The sequence below is a fragment of the Somniosus microcephalus genome, chromosome 4, assembly GCF_052327205.1.
Source record: "Somniosus microcephalus isolate GS21.2 chromosome 4, FLI_Smic_1.0, whole genome shotgun sequence".
Taxonomy (NCBI): domain Eukaryota; kingdom Metazoa; phylum Chordata; class Chondrichthyes; order Squaliformes; family Somniosidae; genus Somniosus; species Somniosus microcephalus.
This window is the reverse complement of record NC_140990.1, coordinates 12,922,570-12,941,570: the sequence shown is the minus strand read 5'-3', so window position 1 is coordinate 12,941,570 and position 19,001 is coordinate 12,922,570. Positions and strand designations below refer to the sequence as shown.

At 53.6% G+C, this 19,001-nt stretch overlaps 1 protein-coding gene across 1 annotated transcript in view; it reads left to right on the top strand.

Moving 5' to 3' along the window:
* Window positions 1-19,001, top strand: part of LOC147118318 (phosphoenolpyruvate carboxykinase [GTP], mitochondrial-like) — a 60,292-nt gene that overhangs the window by 6,146 nt on the left and 35,145 nt on the right. The window contains exon 2 of the mRNA XM_085984378.1: window positions 17,777-18,034. Within this exon, the coding sequence (XP_085840504.1) occupies window positions 17,777-18,034 (258 nt within the window). The remainder of the gene's footprint in view (window positions 1-17,776; window positions 18,035-19,001) is intronic.

Genomic DNA, 19,001 nt, shown 5'->3' with positions numbered 1-19,001 from the left:
CTCTGACCACGCTCAATCAGCTCCGATGGACGGGTCACATTGTCCGCATGCCCGATACGAGACTCCCAAAACAAGCGCTCTACTCAGAGCTCCGGCACGGCAAGAGAGCCCCAGGTGGGCAGAGGAAACGCTTCAAGGACACCCTCAAAGCCTCCTTGGAAAAGTGTAACATCCCCACCGACACCTGGGAATCCCTGGCCCAAGACCGCACAAAGTGGAGGAGAGGCATCCGGGAAGGCGCCGAGCACCTTGAGTCTCTTCGCCGGGAGCAAGCGGAAGCCAAGCGCAGGCAGCACAAGGAGCGCACGTCAACCCAAGCACCCCACCCACCCGCCCCTTCAACCACCGTCTGCCCCACCTGTGACAGAGACTGTAGGTCCCGCATTGGACTCATCAGTCACCTGAGAACTCATTTTTAATGTGGAAACAAGTCATCCTCGGTTCCGAGGGACTGCCTAAGAAGAAGAATGTTCCCTCTAATTTTTTTTCTCTCCTTTCCACGCGCGATACCTTTTGTTGGCTGCGTGGCCCATTCAAATTTTCATGCATACGTTTCATATAAAAGCCGGTGAGCGGCCTGTGTGGGACCTCTGGACCACTGTGCAGCTTAGTGGGAATGCTGTACCCTAACTCCGCTTACCCGCTTTGCTCCATATCCCTCGATGCCCTTACCCAGCAAATATCAATCGATCTCTGTCTTGAAAGCTCAAATTGACATCCAGCATCCACAGCCTTTAGCGGGGGGATGGGTGGTGAGGGGGGCGGGGGAGAGTTCCAGATTTCCACTGACCTTTGTGCAAAGAAGTGCTTCCTGACATCGCCTCTGAACGGCCTGGCTCGGATTTTAGGATAACGGCCCCTCAACTAATGGAAACGGTCTTGCTTCTACCTGCTCTGTCCCATCCGTTAATCAAGTTATATACTTCCATCACGTCACCAAGATCGGATTGAATGGGGGGGGGAACAGGCTCGAGGGGCTGAATGACCTCCTCCTGTTCCTCTTATTGAATGGGTGGAATGGGCTCAAGGGGCAGAATGGCCTCCTCCTGTTCCTCTTATTGAATGGGCTCAAGGGGCAGAATGGCCTCCTCCTGTTCCTCTTATTGAATGGATGGAACAGGCTCGAGGGGCTGAATGGCCTCCCCCTGTTCCTATGATTGAATGGATGGAACAGGCTCTAGGGGCTGAATGGCCTCCTCCTGTTCCTATGATTGAATGTGTGGAACGGGCTCGAGGGGCTGAATGGCCTCCTCCTTTTCCTATGATTGAATGGGTGGAACAATCTCAAACGTAACATTAGAACATAAGCAATAGGAGCAGGAGTCGGCCCTTCGAGCCTGCTCCGCCATTCAATGAGATCATGGCTGATCTTCTGTCTCAACTCCATTCACCGGCCTTATCGCCATATCCCTTGATGCCCTTACTGTTCAGAAATCTATCGACTTCTGTTTTGAATATACCCAATGACTGAGCTTCCACAGCCCTCTGGGGTAGAGAATTCCAAAGATTCACCACCCTCTGTGTGAAGAAATTTCTTCTCATCTCAGTCCTGAATGGCCGACCCTTTATCCTGAGGCTGTGGCCCCTGGTTCTAGACTCCCCAATGAAGGGAAACATTCTCCCAGCATCCACCCTATCAAGCCCTGTAATAATTTTGTATGCTTCAATGAGATCCCATCATTCTTCTGAATTCAAAAGAATACAGGCCTAGTTTACTCAATCTCATCTCATACGACAGTCCTGCCATCCCAGGAATCAATCTCGTGAACCTTCATTGCACTCCCTCTGTGGCAAGTATATCCTTCCTTAATTAAGGAGACCAAAATTGTACACAGTACTCCAGGTGTGGTCTCACCAAGGCCCTATATAATTGGAGTATGACTTCTTCACTCCTGTACTCAAATCCTCTTGTAATGAAGGCCAGCATACCATTTGCCTTCCTAATGGCTTGCTGCACCTGAACATTTACTTTCAGTGACTCATGTACAAGTACACCCAGGTCCCTTTGAGCATCTGCATTCCCCAATCTTTCACCATTTAGGAAATACTCTGCCTTTCTGTTTTTTTCTACCAAAGTGGATAACTTCACATTTATCCACATTATATTCCATCTGCCATGTTCTCGCCCACTCGCTGAGCCTGTCGAGATCCCCTTGAAGCCTCTTCACATCCTCTTCACAACTGACACTGCCACCTAGCTTTGTGACATCAGCAAATTTGGAAATGTTACATTTAGTCCCCTCATCCAAATTATTGATCTAGATTGTGAATAGCTGGGGCCCAAGCACCGATCCTTGCGGTACCCCACTAGTCACAGCCTGCCATCCTGAAAAAGACCCGTTTATCCCTGCACTTTGTTTTCTGTCTGTTAACCAATTCTCAATCCATGCTAGTATATTACCCCCAATTCCATGTGCCCTAATGTTGTTCACCAACCTCTTGTGTGGGACCTTATTGAAGGCCTTCTGGAAATCCAGATGCACCACATCTACCAGTTCCCCTTTGTCTACTCCACTAGTTACATCCTCAAAGAACTCCAATAGGTTTGTCAAACAGGATTTCCCTTTCATAAATCCATGTTGACTCTGCCCAACCTTACTATTAGTTTCTAAGTGCCCAGTTGTTGCATCCTTTATAATAGATTCCAGCATTTTCCCAACTACTGATGTGAGGCTAACAGGTCTGTAGTTCCCCGTTTTCTCTCTCCCTCCTTTCCTAAATAGCGGGGTTACATTTGCTATCCTCCAATCTGCAGGAACCGCACCAGAATCTATAGAATTTTGGAAGATGACAACCAATGCGTCCACTATCCCAATGGCCACCTCTTTCAAAACCCTAGGATGTAGGTCATCCGGTCCTTGGGATTTATCGACTTTTAGTCCCATTTATTTTGCTAGTACTGTTTTTTTTTTTTTTTTTTTTTACTAATTATTTCTTTAAGTTCCTCATTCTCGCCACACCCTTGGTTTTCTCGTATTTCTGGGAGGTTTTTTGTGTCTTCCTCCGTGAAGACAGAAACAAAGTATTTATTTAATTTCTCTGCCATTTCCTCATTCCCCATTATAAATTCTCCCGTCTCTGACTGTAAAGGGACCTACATTTACCTTCGCCAGTCTTTTACTTTTCGCATACCTATAGAAACTTTTACAATCCGTTTTTATATTTTTTGCTAGTTTGTGCTCATATTCCATTTTCCCTTTCTTTATCAATTTCTTGGTCCCCCTTTGCTGATTTCTAAAAAATCCCAATCCTCAGGCTGACCGCTTTTTCTGGCAACTTTATACGCTTCCTCTTTGACTTAATACTAGCTTTAATTTCTTTTGTTAGCCATGGTTGGATCACACTTCCTTTTGGGTTTTTATGCCTTAGAGGAATATATGTTTGTTGCAAATTATGCATTATTTCTTTGAATGTTAGCCATTGTATGTCCACCTTCATACCTTTTAGTGTAGTCTCCCAATCTACCATGGCCAACTTGTCCCTCATACCCTTGTAGTTTCCTCTGTTTAGATTGAAGACCTTAGTTTCAGATTGGACTACATCACTCTCAAACTTAATATAAAATTCAATCATATTATGGTCTCTTGTCCCCTTTACCACAAGATTATTGATTAGCCCTTTCTCATTACTCAATACCAGATCCAGAATAGCCTGTTCCCTGGTTGGTTCCTCCACATACTGATCCAGGAAACCATCTCTCATGCATTCCAAGAATTCCACACCATTAGTGGTAATTTGATTTCCCCAGTCAAAATGTAGATTAAAGTCCCCCATGATTACCGTATTGCTCTTGTTACATGCACTTCTAATCTCTTGATTGATACGGTGCCCTACATTACCACTACTGTTTGGTGGCCTATACACAACTCCCACCAATATTTTCCGCCCTTTCGCTCCACCCAAACTGATTCCAGTTCTACATCACGATCTGCCAAGCCAAGATCTTTTATCTCTACCGTACCAATCTCATCCCTTATTAACAGCGCTACGCCACCTCCTTTTCCTTTTTGTCTGTCCTTCCTAAATGTTGAGTGCCCTGGAACATTCAGTTCCCAGCTTTGGTTACGCTGCAACCATGTTTCTGTAATGGCAATTACATCATACCCATTTACTTCTATTTGTGCCATTAATTCATCCACCTTGTTGCGAATGCTCCGTGCATTTAGATAAAGTGCCTTCAACTTTGTCTGTTTAATATTTTTCTGCACTTTGACCCTCTTTACTGTTGGCCTTTGTTTCTGCTCCCTACTAGTTTTGCTGACTACTTTTCTAACTTGCACTTCCAGCTTTGTTTCTCTCCGTTCTGGGCCCACACTTAGGTTCCCAGCCCCCTGAAAAACTAGTTTAAATCCTTCCCAAAAGCACTAGCAAACCCCCCGCCAGGATATTGGTCCTGGTTCTGCCGAGGTGTAACCCGTCCAGCTTGTACAGGTCCCACCTTCCCCAGAATCGGTCCCAATACCTCAGGAATTTAAATCCCTCCCTCCTACACGAGGGGCTGAATATCCTCCTCCTGCTCCTATGTTTGAATGGGCGGAATAGGCTCGAGGGGCAGAATGGCCTCCTCCTGTTCCTAATATCCCTGTAATGCATCGATCCTGACCTGGAGAGGTGGACATGTCAGGGAACCTTCCCTTCGCATGCCCCCTCCCCCCACCCAACCCAGCCATTGGTCCTCGGAGTTGTCTGCGATTGTTGGATCAAGCTTTCCTTTTCACAGAATCACAGAAACCCCACAGTGCAGATAGAGGCCATTTCGGCCCATCGAGCCTGCACCGACACATATCCCACCCGATCCCCGTAACCCCCACACCAACACATATCCCACCCTATCCCCGTAACCCCACGTATTTAATCCCCCTAACACTAAGGGTCAATTTATCATAGCCAATCAACCTAACCCGCACATCTTTGGACTGTGGGAGGAAACCCACGCAAACACGGGGAGAATGTGCAAACTCCACACAGACTCATTCTTCTCTGTCTCCCCGTCCCGCTCCTGTTCGCTCTCTGTGTCTCTCTTTTTTCTTTCTCTCTTGCTCTCCTCTCACCTTCTGTCCTGTTCTCCCCGTCTCCCTCTCATGACACACCCCCCCCCCCCCTCCGTGACCCTTGACCTCGACTCTGGCCACGACGAGGGGCGGAATAGCTACAGCCCTGTGCGTCAAGAGCACGGAGATAACCAGGGAAGGCCTTGTTTCCCCGCCCCCCCCCCCCCCCCCCACCCCCCGGAAACACTCTGATATTTGTGGTGCTTTTGTGTTCTCCCATTTTATAAATAAGTAACGCGTGCCTGGGCTGGAGCAGCTGCTCAAACTGCTGGATGAGTGACGCAGCCAACTGTGGCCTGGCTTTGCCTGAGGCTGTGCACCGAGAGCGGGGGGGGGTGGGGACGGTGGAGCTGTCTGGGGTGAGGGGTTAGACAGTGCTGCCACCAGCACACTGTGGGGCACAGAGCTTTACTCCGTGCTGACAGGGCTGCTCCTGAGCAGCTGAATCAATGGGGGCCTTTGTTCTGAAGTGGACAGGCTGCTTGTTGCTGCACTGATCTATCCTGACTGCCTTATTTATTCATCCTCTTCCTTCTTAGGCAGTCCCTCGGAGACGAGGATGACTTGCTTCCACATGAAAAATGAGTTCTCGGGTGACTGATGAGTCCAATGCGGGACCACCTGTCTCTGTCACAGGTGGGGCAGACGGTGTTTGAAGGAGCGGGTGGGTGGGGTGCTTGGGTTGACGGGCGTTACACTTTTTCAAGGAGGCTTTGAGGGTAATGACACCACCTTGTTTGACCCCGGTTCGTACGTGAATTGGGTCGGTGGTGGAACCGTTGGTCAGGATCGCGGCTTGCATGTCGTCGTGAAGCAGGCAGAGGATGGTGACAAACTTTTGAGGGCAGCTGAATTTGGGGAGGACGCTCCATCTGCACCCACGCTCGCCCGCAGGCGCGCACCCACGCTCGCCCACAGACACACGCCCCCCCACTGCGGATGCTGGAAATCCGACACAGGGCCTGACATGAATCAGTCATTCATGAAAGAAAGACATGTGAAATAATACTGAGTGGCCTATGGGTGGCGCTGTCCAGGGAGTATAAATACTGGGGCATGGGCCCAGCTTGCGCAGGACATTCTTAACAGGAACTAGTGAAGGACCCAACTAGACCTCCATGTTGTAAAACAGTTGATTAAAGCTTTGTTTAATGCTTAGACCAAGTGCCTAGTAGTTTTCATACGTCACTCACCCCCCACACTCACCCACAGACACACCCCCACCACACACTCGCCCACCAACACACACCCCCCAAACACTCGCCCACCGACACACTGACGTAAGAAAACTACTAGGCGCTTGGTCTAAGCGTTAAACAAAGCTTTAATGAACTGTTTTACAACATGGAGATCTAGTTGTGTTCTTCACTTGTTCCTGTAAAAGAATGTCCTGAGCAAGCTGGGCCTGTGCCCGAGTATTTATACTCTCCCTGGACAGCACCAACAGCAGGCCGCCCAATATTATTTCATGAGTCATTTCCACGTGAATGGCTGATTCATGTCACTCGCCCACAGACAAAGACACGCACTTGAGTTCCGTGATGGTCGAGCCCAGTTGGAGACGGAATCTGACTGATGTCCTTCGGGGAAGGGAAATCAGTTGGGTTTATACGGCAACTTATTGGTGACTGTCTTTTATTTATGGCCCCTTAGGTTAGGACTGTGCTCCCTCAGTACTGACCCTCCGACAGTGCGGCGCTCCCTCAGTACTGACCCTCCGACAGTGCAGCGCTCCCTCAGTACTGACCCTCCGACAGTGCAGCGCTCCCTCAGTACTGACCCTCCGACAGTGCAGCGCTCCCTCAGTACTGACCCTCCGACAGTGCAGCGCTCCCTCAGTACTGACCCTCCGACAGTGCAGCGCTCCCTCAGTGCTGACCCTCCGATAGTGCCGCGCTCCCTCAGTACTGACCCTCCGATAGTGCAGCACTCCCTCAGTACTGCCCCCGCCGACAGTGCAGTGCTCCGTTAGTACTGACCCCCCGACAGTGCGGTGCTCCCTCAGTACTGCCCCTCCGACAGTGCAGCACTCCCTCAGTACTGCCCCTCCGACAGTGCAGCGCTCCCTCAGTACTGCCCCTCCGACAGTGCAGCGCTCCCTCAGTACTGACCCTCCGACAGTGCGGAGCTCCCTCAGTACTGTCCCTCCGACAGTGCAGCACTCCCTCAATGCTGCCCCTCCGACAGTGCGGTGCTCCCTCAGTACCGCCCCCCCCCCCCGGACAGTGCGGCGCTCCCTCAGTACTGCCCCTCCGACAGTGCGGCCCTCCCTCAGTTACTGGCGTGTGTCGGCCCTGGTTTCTGGGAGCTTGTGTCTCTGGAGTGTGGGAGCTCGAACCCACGAGCTTCTGACTGGGAGGCGAGAGAGCGCAATCGACTGAGCTGCAGCTGAGACTGTCTCGAGCTTTGGCGTGCAGGCAAGCCCTGGTTTCTGGGAGCTTGTGTCTCTGGAGTGTGGGAGCTCGAACCCACGAGCTTCTGACTGGGAGGCGAGAGAGCGCAATCGACTGAGCTGCAGCTGAGACCGTCTCGAGCTTTGGCGTGCAGGCAATTGTTTTATACTGTCGCGTAGCGACGAGCTTTGGGCGTGTGGCCAGAATCTGCCCACATTAAGTACAGAAGGAGATCCTGCTTGTTTGAAGTGACTGTATCCTGTAACTGTTTGCATTTCCCGGGGCTGTGGTGATTCTAAACCGTTCCGGATGAGAGGGAAAGTAGGAACTGGGATAATGAGGAACTGGGATAATGAGGAACCGCCACAGCAGTGAGGAAGATTTCCCCCAGCCCTGTATTAACCCCTGACCCCTCCCCCCCCCCACTGCCCTGTATCAACTTGTACGTACACACATTACTCCCCCCCCCACGCACTCAATTACCATCAGCTGATGTGATGCTATAAATAAGCTAGAAATAAGCAGGTATCTATCGCGTGTACCGAACTCTGTCTCCACCCCTCGGCCCAGACTCTGATCACAGGTCCAGTTAACAGGCCCCGGGCAATTAAAGGGACAGCTCACAGGCGCCATAAGAAATAGGAGCAGGAGTAGGCCATTCAGCCCCTCGAGCCTGCTCCGTCATTCAATGTGATCATGGCTGATCATCCAAATTCAGTACCCACACCCTGCCTTCTCTCCATATCCCTTGATCCCTTTAGCCTTAAGAAATATATCCAACTCCTTCTTGAATATATTTAATGAATTGGCCTCCACTGCCTTCTGTGGTAGAGAATTCCACAGGTTCACCACTCTCTGGGTGAAGAAATTCCTCCTCATCTCAGTCCTAAATGGCTTACCCCTTATCTTTAGACTGTGACCCCTGGTTCTGGACTCCCGCCATTGGGGACATCCTTCCTGCATCTAGTCTGTCTAGTCCTGTTAGAATTTTATAAGTTTCAATGAGATCTCCTCTCATTCTTCTGAACTCCAGCGAGTATAAGCCCAATCGACCCAATCTCTCCTCATATGTCATTCCAGCCATCCCAGGTATCAGTCTGGTGAATCTTTGCTGCACTCCCTCCATGGCAAGAACATCCTTCCTCAGATAAGGCGACCAAAACTGCACACAGTACTCAAGGTGCGGTCTCACCAAGGCCCAGTACAACTGCAGCAAGACATCCTTGTTCCTGTACTCGAATCCTCTCGCTATGAAGGCCAACATACCATTTGCCTTCTTAACCACCTGCTGCACCTGCATGCTTACCTTCAGCGACTGGTGCACAAGGACACCCAGGTCTCGTTGCACTTCCCCTTCTCCCAATCAGTCAGATCACGGCTGATCTTCGACCTCAACTCCACTTTCCCGCCCGATCTCCATATCCCTCGATTCCCCTAGAGTCCAAAAATCTATCGATCTCAGCCTTGAATATACTCAAAGACTCAGCATTCACAGCCCTCTGGGGCAGAGAATTCCAAAGATTCACAACCCTGAGTGAAGAAATTCCTCCTCATCTCGGTTTTAAATGGCCGACCCCTTATCCTGAGACTGTGACCCCTAGTTCTAGATTCTCCCGCTGTCTCATCCCAGGAATCAATCTAGTGAATCTTTTGTTACACCCTCTCTAATGCAAGTCTATCCTTCCTTGGGCGAAACTGTACACAATACTCCAGGTGTGGTCTCGCCAACGCCCTGTATAATTGCAGTAAGACGTCTTTACTCTTATACTCAAATCCTCTTGTAATAAAGACCAACATACCATTTGCTTTCCTAATTGCTTGCTGTACCTGCATGTTAACTTTCAGTGATTCGTGTACGAGGACACCCAAATCTCTCTGCAAACCAACATTTACTAGTTCCCTCACCTTTTATATTTAAAAAAAAAAAAAAAAAAAATTCAGATTTCCTGTTCTTCCTACCAAAGTGGATAATTTCTCATTTCCCCACTTCATGATGAACCTGTATAAAACACTAGTTCGGCCCCAGCTGGAGTAGTGTGTCCAATTCCGGGCACCGCACTTTAGGAAAGATGTGAAGGCTTTGGTGAGGGTGCAGAGATTTACTAGAATGGTTCTGGGGGATGAGGGACTTCAGTTATGTGGATAGACAGGAGAATCTGCCGTTGTTCTCCTTTAGAGCAGAGAATGTTAAGGGGGGATTTCATAGAGGTGTTCAAAATCATGAAGGGTTTAGTCAGAGTAAATAAAGAGAAACTGTTTCCAATGACTGAAGGGTCGATAACCTCTCATCCGAAAGACGGTCCCTCCGACAGTGTGGCGCTGCCTCAGTACTGCCCCTCCGACAGTGCGGCGCTCCCTCAGTACTGCCCCTCCGACAGTGCGGCGCTGCCTCAGTACTGCCCCTCCGACAGTGCGGCGCTCCCTCAGTACTGCCCCTCCGACAGTGCGGCGCTCCCTCAGTACTGCCCCTCCGACAGTGCGGCGCTCCCTCAGTACTGACCCTCCGACAGTGCCGCGCTCCTTCAGTACTGCTCTCTCCGGCAGTGCGGCGCACCCTTAGTACAGCCCTTCCGACAGTGCGGCGCTGCCTCAGTACTGCCCCTCCGACAGTGCGGCGCTCCCTCAGTACTGCCCCTCCGACAGTGCGGCGCTCCCTCAGTACTGCCCCTCCGACAGTGCGGCGCTCCCTCAGTACTGCCCCTCCGACAGTGCGGCGCTCCCTCAGTACTGCACTGGAGTGTCAGCCTAGATTTTTGTGCTCGAGTCTCTGGAGTGAGACTTCAACCCACACCTTCTGACTCATAGGCAAGAGTGCTACCCACTGAGCCATGAAGTGACACTTAATAACAGAAAAAGCTGGAAAAACTCAGCAGGCCAGGCAACATCCGTGGAGAGAGAAACAGAGTTAACGTTGCAGGTCGAAACCCTTCTACAGAACTGAGAGAAGAGGCAGGAAATGAGACAAATTGAAAAGCGGGTTTGGGGGCTGGGAAATGGGGGAGGGGATTGTTAGATCCGTGTATCTTGATGTTGTGTGTCCTTCAATAACTAGACAAGAGACTGCAGCGAACAATCAACAGGTGTTTACTGGATGAGGGTTACTCTAAAACTAACTGTACAGATCCCTACTCAGGGTTATATACAGGTGTGGTCACTGCCGGTACTACAGTATACAGGAGCTGTAAAAAGTAGTTCTCCCCTTAAAGGTACATACACAACAGGGATGAAAGAACAAAAAGGAAGGTCTGAGAGGTGAGGAGACATTAAGAGATATTCAAGGTGAGATGAGATGGTAATAGGACAGGTAAAGAGACAAAGGATGGCTCCAGATGAAGTGTGAAATGGGCCGGCAGAGTGAGAGACAGCTGCCATGTGGGAGAGAGAAAAAGGAAAAGGCTCAAACCAAAAGTGTGGATAAAAAATATATAAAAATATAATAGGGGCCGAGGTTATGATCTGAAATTGTTGAACTCGATATTGAGTCCGGAAGACTGTAAAGTGCCTAATCGGAAGATGAGGTGCTGTTCCTCGAGCTTACGCTGAGCTTCCGTGGAACAATGCACGAGGCCGCGGACGGTGAGGTCCGAGTGGGAATGGAGCGGTGAATTTCAGTGACAGGCGACCGGAAGCTCGGGGTCCCCCTTACGGACTGAACGGAGGTGTTCCGCAAAGCGGTCACCCAATCTGCGTTTAGTCTCCCCAATGTAGAGGAGACCACATCGTGAGCAGCGAATACAGTATACTAGATTGTGAGAAGTACAAGTAAATCGCTGTTTCACCTGGAAGGGGTGTTTGGGGCCCTGGACAGTGGGAAGGGGGGAGGTATAAGGGCAGGTGTTGCATCTCCTGCGCTTGTACGGGAAGGTGCCGGGGGAAGGGGTGCTGAGGGTGATAGAGGAGTGGACTAGGGTGTCTCGGAGGAACATTTAACGTTGAGCTCCGGGAGCAGAGGCTTCCTTTTAAAATCCGGGGGAGTGGGGAAGGGGACGGTGAGGTAGGCCTTCGATTGGGGCCTTGCTTGTTCAGTCAGGCAGATCTATTCCAGGGCTACAAAGAGTCACGCGCCCCTCCCGTGTAGTGTGTTTACTCTCTCTCCCTGTTGTGTGTTTAGGGCGGATGAGAATAGTTCTGTTTGTGTCCAAAACACGTTTTGTGCTACTTTCTGCTACAGTGTCAGCTGTAAACTTATCAAATCTTGATCTATTGCTCAAACATACTGGCTGCTGCCTATCACTGTCTTGTCCAAGAACTCGGAGATCTTTAAGATCTTGCAGCACACTTGCCTCTGAGTCAGAAGGTCGTGGGTTTGAGTCCCGTCTGCTCCAGAGATTGAGTAAGCGCTTTGCATCCAATTAATTACTTCTTTGAAGTGTAGCTGTCTGTTCTGGCGTAAGAAATGCAGCAGCTGCTTTGTACACAGCAAGATCTCACAAACAGCGATGTGATAAATGACCAGATCGTGGATTTTTTTGTGGCTTTGTACTGAGGGATAAATATTGGGCGCCAGGACACCGGGGGAGCTCTCTTTTTTATCCCCCCACCATCCCCTCCCCGCTCTTCTTCCAATAGTGCCTCTGAGATCTTTTACGTCATGCCTGAGAGGGCAGCCGGAGGCCTCGGTTTAACGGCACCTCCGACGGTGCGGCGCTCCCTCGGGACTGCCCCTCCGACGGCGCGGCGCTCCCTCGGGACTGCCCCTCCGACGGCGGGGCGCTCCCTCGGGACTGCCCCTCCGACGGCGCGGCGCTCCCTCGGGACTGCCCCTCCGACGGCGCGGCGCTCCCTCGGGACTGCCCCTCCGACGGCGCGGCGCTCCCTCGGGACTGCCCCTCCGACGGCGCGGCGCTCCCTCGGGACTGCCCCTCCGACGGCGCGGCGCTCCCTCGGGACTGCCCCTCCGACGGCGCGGCGCTCCCTCGGGACTGCCCCTCCGACGGCGCGGCGCTCCCTCGGGACTGCCCCTCCGACGGCGCGGCGCTCCCTCGGGACTGCCCCTCCGACGGCGCGGCGCTCCCTCGGGACTGCCCCTCCGACGGCGCGGCGCTCCCTCGGGACTGCCCCTCCGACGGCGCGGCGCTCCCTCGGGACTGCCCCTCCGACGGCGCGGCGCTCCCTCGGGACTGCCCCTCCGACGGCGCGGCGCTCCCTCGGGACTGCCCCTCCGACGGCGCGGCGCTCCCTCGGGACTGCCCCTCCGACGGCGCGGCGCTCCCTCGGGACTGCCCCTCCGACGGCGCGGCGCTCCCTCGGGACTGCCCCTCCGACGGCGCGGCGCTCCCTCGGGACTGCCCCTCCGACGGCGCGGCGCTCCCTCGGGACTGCCCCTCCGACGGCGCGGCGCTCCCTCGGGACTGCCCCTCCGACGGCGCGGCGCTCCCTCGGGACTGCCCCTCCGACGGCGCGGCGCTCCCTCGGGACTGCCCCTCCGACGGCGCGGCGCTCCCTCGGGACTGCCCCTCCGACGGCGCGGCGCTCCCTCGGGACTGCCCCTCCGACGGCGCGGCGCTCCCTCGGGACTGCCCCTCCGACGGCGCGGCGCTCCCTCGGGACTGCCCCTCCGACGGCGCGGCGCTCCCTCGGGACTGCCCCTCCGACGGCGCGGCGCTCCCTCGGGACTGCCCCTCCGACGGCGCGGCGCTCCCTCGGGACTGCCCCTCCGACGGCGCGGCGCTCCCTCGGGACTGCCCCTCCGACGGCGCGGCGCTCCCTCGGGACTGCCCCTCCGACGGCGCGGCGCTCCCTCGGGACTGCCCCTCCGACGGCGCGGCGCTCCCTCGGGACTGCCCCTCCGACGGCGCGGCGCTCCCTCGGGACTGCCCCTCCGACGGCGCGGCGCTCCCTCGGGACTGCCCCTCCGACGGCGCGGCGCTCCCTCGGGACTGCCCCTCCGACGGCGCGGCGCTCCCTCGGGACTGCCCCTCCGACGGCGCGGCGCTCCCTCGGGACTGCCCCTCCGACGGCGCGGCGCTCCCTCGGGACTGCCCCTCCGACGGCGCGGCGCTCCCTCGGGACTGCCCCTCCGACGGCGCGGCGCTCCCTCGGGACTGCCCCTCCGACGGCGCGGCGCTCCCTCGGGACTGCCCCTCCGACGGCGCGGCGCTCCCTCGGGACTGCCCCTCCGACGGCGCGGCGCTCCCTCGGGACTGCCCCTCCGACGGCGCGGCGCTCCCTCGGGACTGCCCCTCCGACGGCGCGGCGCTCCCTCAGTTACTGTCAACCGGGGGGGTGTCCGGCCCAGGGATTATGAGGGCTCGATTATCTGCCGTGTGTGTGGGTGGGGTTCGAACCCACAATCCTCTAACTCAGAGGGGAGAGCGAGACCCCACACGAGATTTGAACTTTAGATCTAAGCATGGCTAATCCAGCGACATTGGTAACAGTCTTGCTCCCCTCCTTCCTGACCCGTCCTTCCATAACTCTGAGCACGTTCCTGCTGCCTCGCTCCGTGACCTGTGCTGTTTCTCTCGAATCGACCCAATTTTGCGTGGAGGAGGGGATGGAAATGGGTCAGGCTTTGAAGCCACTTGTCAATTTGCCAAATGCTCTCCCAACCCTGTTGCTATAGGAGCAGCAGGTCTGTTCACAGTCACTCAAAGCACTGCCTCTCCCATTGTCCTCTGAAAGTGACCTACATTTTCCCAATCTACAATCACATAGCAGTGAAGGAGGCCATTCGGCCTGTCGAGCATGTGCCGATTCTTTGGTACCACTCCCCCCTGCTCTTTCCCCTTAGCCCTGCAAATTTTTTCCCTATCCAAGTATTTATCCAAATCCCTTTTTTGAAAGTTACAATGGAATCTGCTTCCACCGCCCTTTCAGGCAGCGCGTTCCAGATCACAACAACTCGCTGCGCAAAAACATTTCTCCTCATCTCCCCCTCGGGTTCTTTTGCCGATCACCTTAAATCTGTGTCCTCTGGTTACCGACCCTCCTGCCACTGGGAACAGTTTCTCCCTATTTACTCCATCAAAACCCTTTATGATTTTAAACGCCTCAAATAAATCTCCTCTTAACCTTCCGGACTCAATATCGAGTTCAACAATTTCAGATCATAACCTCGGCCACTATTACATTTTTACTTATTATCTTTTTTCCACCCCTTTGTTTTGGGTCTTCCCTTCCCCCCCCCTTTTTTTTTTCTCTCTCCCATGTGGCAGCTGTCTCTCATCCTGCCGGTACACTTCACACCTACTCTGAGCCGTCTTTTGTCTCCACTTGTCCTATTACCATCTCGTCTGGTTTTGAATACCTCTTAATGTCTCTTTACGTCTTTTGTTCTATCGCAGCCCTGCCTTCGATCTATTTCATTTCCTTTCCAGTTTTGAAAAAGGGTTTCGACCCGAAACGTCGACTCTAATTTCTCTCCACGGATGTTGCCTGGCCTGCTGAGTTTTTCCAGCATTTTCTGTTGTTGTTTCGGATTTCCAGCATCTGCAGTATTTTGCTATCGTCCTCTTAACCTTCTCTGTTCTAAGGAGAACGACCCCAGCTTCTCCAGTCTCTCCACGTAACTGAAGTCCCTCATCCTTAGATATAAGGCTAAAGGGATCAAGGGATATGGGGAGAAGGCAGGGACAGGGTACTGAATTTGGATGATCAGCCATGATCTCAATAAATGGTGGAACAGGCTCGAGGGGCTGAATGGCCTACTCCTGCCCCTATCTTTTATGTTTCTATCCCTGGTACCATTCTAGTAAATCTCCCCTTAACCTTCTCTGCTCCAAGGAGAACAATCCCAGCTTCTCCAGTCTCTCCACATTAACTGAAGTTCTTCATCCCTGGTACCATTCCAGTAAATTTCAGAGCTTGGGGCCTAAATGGCCATCACGAGGACCGCCTAATTCCACCTCCGTAACTGCGCCCCTGCCTCAGTTCATCTGCTGCTGAAGCCCTCGTCCATGCCTTTATCTCTCTGGATCCGACTATTACAGTGCTCTTCTGGCTGACCTCCCATCTTCAGTCCTCCATAAACTTGAGCTCATCCAAACCTCTGCTGCACCGTATCCTAACTCGCACCAAGTTCCGTTCACCCCTCACTCCCTGTGCTCGCTGACCCTCAGCGCTGGAATTCCCTCCTTAAACCTCGTGCTCTCTCTCTCTCCTCCAGCTTTTAAGATGCTCCTACCTCTGACCGAGCATTTTGGTGACCTGTCCTAATCTCTCCTTATGTGGCTCAGTGTCAAATTATTTCTGATTTGTGTACTGAGGGAGTGCTGCACTGTCGGAGGGGCAGTGCTGAGGGAGCGCTGCACTGTCGGAGGGGCAGTACTGAGGGAGCGCTGCACTGTCGGAGGGGCAGTACTGAGGGAGTGCTGCACTGTCGGAGGGGCAGTACTGAGGGAGCGCTGCACTGTCGGAGGGGCAGTACTGAAGGAGCGCTGCACTGTCGGGGCAGTACTGAGGGAGCGCTGCACTGTCGGGGCAGTACTGAGGGAGGGCTGCACTGTTGGAGGGGCTGTACTGAGGGAGTGCTGCACTGTCGGAGGGGCAGTGCTGAGGGAGCGCTGCACTGTCGGAGGGGCAGTACTGAGGGAGCGCTGCACTGTCGGGGCAGTACTGAGGGAGCGCTGCACTGTCGGGGCAGTACTGAGGGAGGGCTGCACTGTTGGAGGGGCTGTACTGAGGGAGTGCTGCACTGTCGGAGGGGCAGTGCTGAGGGAGCGCTGCACTGTCGGAGGGGCAGTACTGAGGGAGCGCTGCACTGTCGGAGGGGCAGTACTGAGGGAGCGCTGCACTGTCGGAGGGGCAGTACTGAGGGAGCGCTGCACTGTCGGAGGGGCAGTACTGAGGGAGCGCTGCACTGTCGGAGGGGCAGTACTGAGGGAGGGCTGCACTGTCGGAGGGGCAGTACTGAGGGAGCGCTGCACTGTCGGAGGGGCAGTACTGAAGGAGCGCTGCACTGTCGGGGCAGTACTGAGGGAGCGCTGCACTGTCGGGGCAGTACTGAGGGAGCGCTGCACTGTCGGAGGGGCAGTACTGAGGGAGCGCTGCACTGTCTGAGAGGAGATGAGGAGAAATTTCTTCACTCCGAGGGTGGTGAATCTTTGGAATTCTCTGCCCCAGGGGGCTGTGAGGGCTCAGTTGTTGAGTATATTCAAGACAGTGATCGATTAGATTTTTGTACACTAATGGAATCAAGGGCCAGAATCATGGAATGGTTACAGCACAAATGGGGGCCATTCGGCCCGTCGAGCCTGTGCCAGCTCTCTACAAGAGCACTTCAGCTAGTCTCTCTCCCCCGCCCTTTCCCCGTAGCCCTGCAAATTTTCTTTCCTTCAGGTACTTCTCTAATTCCCTTTTGAAAGCCGTGATTGAATCTGCCTCCACCACCCTCTCAGGCGGTGCATCCCAGATCCTAATCACTCGCTGCATAAATAAGTTTTTCCTCATGTCTCCTTTGGTTCTTGTGCCAATCCCCTTAAATCTGTGTCCTCTGGTTCTCGACCCTTCCGCCAATGGGAACAGTTTCTCCTTATTTACTCTCTCAAAACTATTCTTGATTTTGAACACCTGTGGCGGAGCCACTAAGGGACTCCAATCATCAATTGTATATAATTCCCTTTAATAATATGTTGGTTACAGCCTGTGTCTGTATCTTTGTTTTCACTGTTTACATGTACAGAGCGCGATCACTTTAATAGCGCGGGTAAACGCGATGACGTCACGCCGTTCATCACATGATCCCCCACCAGTGGGGAAAACGTGATGACGTCAGCCATGGGACCACCCAAGCAGTCCTCGTGGAGCCTCCGAACTGACTAGACCTATATTCGATGTTCTCCTGTAGTTATCCGTTGAACTGTTAGTTTTCATTAAACCTCGTTTATTTGATCGCCTGAGTGGACCTCAGTCTTTTGGATAGGAACTAGACATTCCTACACACCTCTATTAAATCTCCCCTCAATCTTCTCTGCTCTAAGGAGAACAACCCCAGCTTCTCCAGTCTATCCACGTAACTGAAGTCCCTCATCTCTGGAACCAATCTTGTAAATCTGTTCTGCACCCTCTCTAAGGCCTTCACATCCTTCCTGAAGTGCGGGGACCAGAATTGGACACAAAACTCCAGTTGAGGCCGAACCAGTGTTTTATGGGGATCGGGCGGGAAAGACAAGGTGAGGTCGAAGATCAGCCATGATTTTACTGAATGGCGGAGCAGGTTCGAGGGGCCGTATGGCCTACTCCTGCTCCGAATTCTTATTACTGTGGCTAGCTTTCTGAACCTGTTTAAAGGTTGACTGGCGTATGCACCAGGTGACTTTCGTCCTGGCGAGTTTCTGCTACCTTGGGGCACGTCTAATGGTCTTATCTCTCTCTCTCTCTCTCTCTCCGCAGGTGGTCCTCCTTCTCACTTAGATATCTGGCTCGCCCGTCCCAGTGTCATCCCTGCCGGTCTGCCCACTCTGTGCCAGTCCTCAACGGGGACCTGGGGCGTCTGCCCGGGGAGGTGCGGGAGTTCATTGAGACCAGTGCCCGTCTCTGCCAACCCCAGGATGTCCACGTCTGCACGGGCTCCACGGAGGAGAATGCCACCATCTTCTCGCTGCTGGAGAGGGAGGGCCTGGTCCAGCGGTTGACCAAGTATGAGAACTGGTAAGGGGGCTCCGGCCACCCCTCGTCGCGACTTGCTCGCTGATTCCCCTCTCTCTGGATCGTGCGTGAACACGGGTAACTTTGCAAAAGAAATGCTCACTGATGGTCTGTAACTAATGCTGTTCTTTCACATCCTTTGTGTATCCCTCTGCCTCCTGGATTACCATCCACTTCTATTCTCTCTCTCCCGCTCCCTCCCAACCCCTCTCTCTACCTCTCTACCCTCTGCCTCCTGGATTACCATCCACTTCTATTCCCTCTCTCCCGCTCCCTCCCACCCCCCCTCTCTCTCCCTCTCTACCCTCTGCCCCCTGGATTACCATCCACTTCTATTCCCTCTCTTCCGCTCCCTCCCACCCCCCTCTCTCTACCTCTCTACCCTCTGCCCCCTGGATTACCATCCACTTCTATTCTCTCTCTCCCTCTCCCTCCCACCCCCCTCTCTCTACCTCTCTAACCCTCGCCACCCCCCCCCCCCCCTCCTCGGGCTCCTATATTCCCCCCCACCCTCCTCGCAGGCTCTCTTTCCACCCCCCCCCCCCCCCCGGGCTCCTTCTCCACTCCCTCCCTCCCTCGCAGGCTGCTTTTCTGCACCCCCCCACTCTCTCCGGCTCCTTTCCCCTGCTCCTCCCTCTCTCTCTCTCACCCCCCTCGCTGCTCTCTGAAACCCTAACTGTTGTAGTAAACATGGCAGCCAATGTGAGTACAGCAAGCTCCCACAACCAGCAATGTGATAAATGACCTTATCCTTTTTTTTGGTGATGTTGGGTTGAGGAATAAATATTGGGCCTCAAGGCATTCCACCTGCTCTTCTTCCAATAGTGGTCATGGGATTCTTTACCTCCCATCTGAGGGCAGACGGGGCTTCGGTTTAACGTCTCATCCTGAAGATGGCACCTCCCTCAGTACTGCCCCTCCGACAGTGCGCCGCTCTGACAGTGCAGCCCTCGGTACTGCCCTCCGACGT